At 34.5% G+C, this 7,491-nt stretch overlaps 1 protein-coding gene across 1 annotated transcript; it reads right to left on the minus strand.

The window, feature by feature from the left end:
* Positions 1 to 873: 873 nt before the first annotated feature.
* On the minus strand, positions 874 to 4,583 carry LOC132268951 (fatty-acid-binding protein 1-like). Its single transcript, XM_059769887.1, has 4 exons — positions 4,158 to 4,583; positions 3,379 to 3,628; positions 2,049 to 2,140; positions 874 to 1,190 (listed from the first exon to the last, which is right to left on the minus strand). The coding sequence occupies exons 1-4, from the start codon at positions 4,549 to 4,551 to the stop codon at positions 1,051 to 1,053; spliced, it is 876 nt and encodes a 291-aa protein (XP_059625870.1). The 5' UTR covers positions 4,552 to 4,583; the 3' UTR covers positions 874 to 1,050.
* Between the last annotated feature and the right edge of the window lie 2,908 nt (positions 4,584 to 7,491).

The following is a 7,491-nucleotide window of genomic DNA, read 5'->3' on the forward strand; positions in this document are numbered from 1 at the left end:
CAGACACTAGAGGCAATATAGTCGAAAAGTTACTACATCATGATAGGTAGTTTTTGGCTTGAACCCTCTCTAGTGTATTACTATCGGATTATTCTCATTTTAACAAACGACCCACGATTAATTATTTTTTTAAAAAAAGAAAAAAATACATTAAATGTTCTAAATTTCATATATTTAGATCATCTCGAGAATCTGTTAACAATTAGGAAAAAAAGGCAATAGTGTGCTAGATTTGATATATTTGGATCATGAGCGAAAATATGTAGGGAAGTGTTTTCTGTCCACTTTCATTCACAGAATGTGCATATTTTTGTAAGATACATCTCAAGCGGGATGAAATAGGATGCCCTATTCCACGATCCACTTTCATTTACGTAATGTGCTTTTTATGTCTTATTTTTCTAAAAATACAGTAATTTATCTTCATTTTATCTAAACCATATTTTCTGTATGGATAAATTAGGATGGCATAAAATCACACTCATACTAACATGGAATGAAGGAACTAAAATGAGGACAACCAAAACTAACACAGGTGAAGGGCAAAGTAATTAAAAATGATTTTAAACCATTAAATCTTTCAAAAAAAAAAAAAATAAAAAAAAAAAAAATAAAAAAAAAAAAATTCTAATGTTATAATAGAATTGAATGGAAAAAAAGAATTTATGTGACTGACTCCATTTATTTGGGGAAAAAAAGGATTTTATCCGGAATATACTCTCTCATTTGCACTTTGAATTTTGAACTTCCACCATTTTAAAAGGAGCACATTTTACAGTGATGAAATTCACCATATTAGGCAATAGCTCATTAATAATAACCCCGTCCCTGGACCCTTAAGAAGATCATTTGACAAATACTTCAGCCAAGCAGTAACATAATCTATACTTTTTTTTCAAGCACTCAATAATCACATAATAAAATATTGAAATGTAACAGAAGTTGCATAACTCATTATCCATGATAAAATTTAACTAGATACAATTTTAATGGTGAAGATAAAATTTCTCATGTGGATACACGGATCACAGATTTTCAATGATCGGAGACCTACTTTTGAAGGAGAGAAGCCAAGTTTTGTTCGATGTTCTCTCTGGCTTGTCGATCGAATGGATCATCACCAATATATAGATCTAATATTGACCGGCATAGGAGTTTGCTTTGGATACTTCCCACCACTTTCCCATCAACTGTTTAAGTAAATAAGAACTAAATCAATATAATGATGTTATTTCACCAAAAATAAGCAGTGTAAGGATATAACAAGATGATTTTTTTACATCTTTCAGTTAAGCAAAAGAAAATTAGATATGAACTTCAATTTCCTGAACGAAACCAAACAATTAGACTACTAGTTTATTCTCCAAAAAGTTGAGGTATTTCTATGATATTTGTCAACTTTTATCTTCCGTTTCAGAGAATTAAAAAAGTTAAATATTTGTCATGCATGCATGTATGTCACCATTATCATAGGAGACGAAGGCAAGGATGATGATGAATGTTTTCACTGTGTATCCATGTCCTAGATATTCATAATCTTTAGTGTCCATAGTCCACAGACTCCATACTACACATATAAATGTATTGGATCATGACCTTGTCTGGTGTGTGTGTTTATGCTACTCTACTCAATGTTTTTTTTCACACATAGGAACACTTTTTGTTGTTGTTTTTGTTATTTGGTACAAGTGACTATATTGCTTGATGAAATTCTGCAATCAAATGATATGAAAATCAAAATTGAATCATTTATTCCATGTGGTTCCTAGAACAGCATGGCAATATCAGAATTGGCACCCTTGGTCTTAGTTCAGATTCATAGAATTTTTGTTTCAAGTCATTTGGTCGAAATTCCATGGCAGTTGTCTTCCAGTTCTTTTCCATACGAGTAAAATACAAAAACTTATCATATGTAGTTGCCTTGGTTTAGTTTTGGAGAGATAAAACTTTTAACCATATAAGAGTCAAAATCATTGCAGCAATATGTACAAAGAAAAGATAAACATATGCTGCAAAATAAAATAATATAAATATGAAGATCATCTTACTTGTGGTGCGAAGTACGTGACCCTGTTCCCTTGAGAGATCTATAATAGATCCCCGAGGTAGTTTGTATTCATCTTTAAACTGGGAGGTAAATCTGTAATGAAAATGGCTGTTAGGCTAAAATTTAAAAATAAACAAGCTACATAATGATTTAAATTAATGAGTAAAATTTCCTCAGATTTGAGATTAATGAACAAATTTATTATTTTATGAACAATACTTGCCTCCTACCCCATAAGTAGGAAGTTCTTTCTGTGGTCCAACAAAATTTTGACACATGTACCCAAATTAAATAATGTTAAAAACATATTAAGAAATGGATCAACCCATTTTTAACAGGTTAACTGGGATCAAATTAAAACTCATTTGAGAATGCTTCTGAAATCATCTCCCTTCCCCTAATCTCCATCTCTATTCTCCTATCCACGAAACGCTTATCAATCTCCATGGACATCCCAAAGCTTCAATGTGTTTCCTAAATTCGAATCGATTGAAACATCTTATTATTACTTCGTATTTTGGATCAGAGGCTATCAACTTGAACATCAGGTTATTTATGTGTATATATATCTATTTTATAAATAGAGAGGCTGTCTTATAGATACATAGAGAGATGCCCCCTCTCTCTCTCTCACACACACACACACACACATATATATATGTAGCATATATAGATACATAGTGCCCTGTGGATACCATATCAGATATACGGAGTTCTCTCTCTCCATATCTTATATATGGAGACACAAACAGTCGAGCAATTCCCCTCGATATATGTTCATATATATAGTATATATGTATATATATGAATCGGTTTAACCCATTAAAAATGGTTTGTTTTAATTTTTTATTTTATTTTTTTTAAATATTACATAGCTTTGGTATAGGTGTCAAAATTTTGTTGGGCCACATCAACCCAAAGAAGAAAATTCCTACTTACAGGGTAGGAGGCAAGTATTGCCCTTAATTTATCACATAATAAATTGAATAAATTTCTCAAAACTTCATTAGAAGACCACCGCAGCAGTAACTTTAGATTTGACAAGGATGAGAAAATGTTACTTATTAGTGAAAGGCAGAGAAAAATGCAATGCAAGTGAAAGCAAAAACATGTTAGGGGTCAGATACACATAAAAGTTTCAGAGGTACAGTCGGTGACTTTCAGAAAATTTCTAAAGTGAAATGTAGTCAATAAAGGTATATTACGATAACAATAATGCCAAACAGAGCAAGAATCACTTACCTTTGAAGCAAAAAAAAAAAGGTTATTATTTCAAGAGTGTTGCACACAATCAAATGCTATAGATGCTCAATGGTAAAAGAATGACTTACTTTTGAAGCAATTCTTTGTTATCTGATCCCCCAAACTTTTGTAGCCTGCTTCCTACAGACTCTTCGAAAGCGCTACGTACAGATCGAATGCTTAATCTTCCATAAACTATTTGAAGTCTAACTGTCATATTTATATCATTTTCCATGAGATCTTCATTGTACTCCTTGAGTTTATTCAGTTCAGAAGCCGATAGTTCCCCATATTTCTCACCCAGAATTTTTTTAACATCATCATCGTTAGCATAAACACCTGCAGAATGACATACTTGTGTGTTTTAGAATTATGATAATTTGCAGATCGAAAAATTGTAAGGATGAACTATCAACTCGGCTCCTCCTTCTATCCTTGGTGTCTTACAATAATGATACTAATATGCATGCAGAAAGACAAATTGGCGGTAATGACGGAAGGGTTAATGGATTCCACATAGTATGTTCATGACAAGCAATATCAAGGTAGATTGAGCAAGTTAGGGCATGACTGTACAGGTGTAAAATAAGGCAATTACTCCACAAAACATGCATCAATCCAGTGCTCTATCAATTATAGAAAATAATTTGTTTCAAATTGGTATAACTGAATTCAAGAAACCCAAATGCTCTATCAATCAAAAAAACTCGAAGGCTTTCCTGTTATGTGCCTAAACCCAATTAACATTAATAGTAGGTGCAATACATAGTGAATTGTAGAATTGTGCGATCGATCCACCATAGATGCAAATTGAAATTCCAGCTAATAATATAAAAAATTGACGGAAAGAAAAGAAGAAATGTGGTACCAAATGCGTAGACATCGATGTTCTTCAAACCCAACACCCTCTTTTTCCGCAACCCAATTCCAAGAAGCCGCTGAGAATCTTTCAGAATGGATGGAAACGAGACTCCGGTCTTTGATTCGGGGACCATAGATGGGTTGCCATCCATAGAGAGTGAACCCCATATGGGAGAGGAGTGATTGTTGTTTGGTGAGAAACTGTTGCCCAAAAAATTCAAAGCTTTTTGGAGAAACGGGTTTGTGGGGTTGTGAGAGACCGCGACGCCGACGGCAATGCCGGCACCAGCGACGGAAGCCACGGCGGAGGTGGCGTAGAAAGACCTGGAGGGAGCCCTGTCATTGTTATTGGGGGGCTTTGGGGGCTGAGAAAACAAGAAGGGAAAGCGCAGAGAAACCATTGGAAGTTAGTTAACAAAACTAGGAAAGTCGTAGGCAGCAGCAGCACACCATATTTATTTGGAGGTTAGGGAAGTGTCACGTGGTACGCACGTGGACTTTGGAGGTTAAGATTGGGTTGGCCCAAATTAAGAAATGTGGCTGGCCCAACCTGACATTAGAGGGCTCCTTTTCTGTCATGTTGTTTCTGTTTTCATTGTTTCTTCTTCTCTTGCTTGTTTACTGCAGCTAAAACCAAACATTGTAGATCGCTCAAGCCGGGCCAAACCCAATCTAGCCCAGCCTGGCCCAGTCCAGGCTCTAGTTCAGATGAAGAAGAGTGCAGTAAATTATTTTTGAAGGCTTAGGCTCTAGTACAGCCTGGCCCAATTGAATTATTGAGATGATTCATGACCAACTTGTCCATGTGATAAAATTAAATCTCAGCTCAATTGGTTGGGCTCACTTGAAAGGTACAATTAGTTGAGAGCTTGCGACTTTTGGACAATGAGTTGTGAAACTAAACAGGTCAGTCTGTTACAAGTCATTACTTTATTAACTTCATTTTTAGAGTTAATTACAATGACACCCCGTAAAGTTTGTCATAATGACAACCATATACAAGTTGAGCATTTTTTTAACAATGACACCCCCTGTCAAAAAATGAATCCAAACAATCCCTTAAAAGATGTGAAATGTCAATATTACCCTTAAATATTTTATTATAAAATATTAAAATTCTTAAATGACACTTTTATCCATCATTAAACCTTACCAATCTCTCTCCTCTCTCTTCTTTCATCAGAAACCCTTCTCTCTCTCTCTCTCTATATATATATATATATAAATATATAGTATATTATATATATAAATATATATATATATCTTGAATCTAGACAACACACCACACCACACCACCACCGACCACCAACCCTAACTTCACTTCCATCCCCACCGTCTTCCACCAACACCAAAGATATTTTTATGATACAAAAATAGGGAAAAAAAATAATAATACCACAAAAATAAATAAAAGGGCATTCACACAAGAGGGAGTGGAAAGATGGTGAATTTGGGGGTTTCCACGAAGAAGGAGTGGAGGATGGCGGATATGGACACGCATAAGGCTTTCATCTGGACGATAGAGTCGGCGAAGTCGCTGAGATTGCGTTACCGATTGCCGACGAGTTGTCGAAGTTCCACACTTTTGTCCTCGATTTGCTTCCTGGTACTGGCTCCACATTGCGGATCTCGGAGATCGGCGGGAAGAACGATTCAGCTTGTCTGTCTCGGTTGTTTCCCCTTTCGCCGCCGTCGACAACGACTCCATCAGCGGCGGATGGTGACGAAGGTGGGTGGTGGTGGTTCGCCGGATTACTTCTTAGGCACATGAGGAACCGGCCTAACATCTTTTTAATCGAAATCTCAATCAATATCATTCCCGGCGAGCTTCAGAACATTAGTACATAACATCATCCATCTTCTAACCGAGATCCATCATCTTGGCCCAAAAGCTTCAGCGAACTAAATTGATGCCATAAATATCCGGCGTGCGTCAATCCCTAACCACCATCGTTGCCACCATCACCACAAAAGAAGTATATAGGTTTTGGTGGCGGCGGCAACATCCATGAGTGATTAAAGTGTGTATAACGGACAATATTGGAGAGAAGGAAAGAAAATAGTTTTTCTTTTTCTTTTTTTAATTTTATTGATAAAGGTTAGAAAGGTAATTTCATTACTCAATTTGGTCAATTTATAAGTCAAAGGGTAAATTTGTCAATTCAGATGTGGCATGCCATCATTGGGGTGTCTTTGTTACCTTTATCAAAATTTGAGGGGTGTTATTGTTAAAAAAAGGCTCAATTTGTATATGATTGTCATTATGACAAATCTCAAGGGGTGTCATTGTAATTAATTCTTATTTTTATTGTTGTATTTGTGTTTGTTTTTTGTGCTTCTCAACTTTTTTTTTTTTTTTTTTTTTTTTTTTTTTTTTTGGTAATCCCAACAAGGGGAAAAAGGAACTTGAGTACGAACACATTCAAGGCGCAGAACATTCTATCAACTAAATTACTAAATAATGTTAAGCATCTCAACCATTTAAGCTAGTCTAGTCTTTTCCAATTCTCTAATTTACTGATTTTATTTTTATTACTCGTATTATACTAAACAAGGCTCTTTTCTAAAGGAGTTTTTGTACCTCAATTATCCACTGCTCCAATTTATATCCATTTCATCTAAACTATACTTTTAAATCCCGATAAATTAGTAATGGGTGATAAATCCATTTTATCTAGACTATACTTTTTGTTTGGAATAAATTAGTAATAGTCATGTGATATTCTATCTAGATTAATGATCGGTGATAAATGTAATTTTTTAAAGAATAGTGATACTTACATTTAACACTTGCAATGAATTGTTTAATTAAATAATTTTTAATTGGTTATTTATACTAAATATAACTAAGTGGATGGCTCCACTTCCTTATTTGTTGCATAATTAATCAATTAAAAAAATAGGCCTACCAATTCATTGCAAATGTTCTATTTAAGTATCACTACTCTTTTTTTAAAATTAAAAATATAGTTCTTTTAAGTTGGTGATGAAATATGAAATTTTAAGGAATGAAAGGATTCAACCAGATAGAAAAATATGTCAAGCGAGTAGAAAGGGTAAAATATGAAAGTAAAAATGGTTTGAATTAAATATGAAAAAAAATAACTAATTTTACAGGCAAGTGCCCCTTGGGAAACATCAAACATCCTTTTGCTAATACATATATACACACACATATAAGGAACAAAAGGAATTAACTGTTTGACACATTAGTGTGACACGTCACACCTTAGTGGAGGATTCCCATGGTTGATGATTCAACCACGTAGCTCATGCATTGGTAGACACAAATATATATGCAACATTGTCAAAGCTTCCAATGAAAGCCTCAACTCTCTAGA

The sequence above is a fragment of the Cornus florida genome, unplaced genomic scaffold (genome assembly GCF_030987335.1).
Source record: "Cornus florida cultivar Cherokee Brave unplaced genomic scaffold, ASM3098733v1 CherokeeBrave_3.0.0_Hap2_Chr08, whole genome shotgun sequence".
Lineage (NCBI taxonomy): Eukaryota > Viridiplantae > Streptophyta > Magnoliopsida > Cornales > Cornaceae > Cornus > Cornus florida.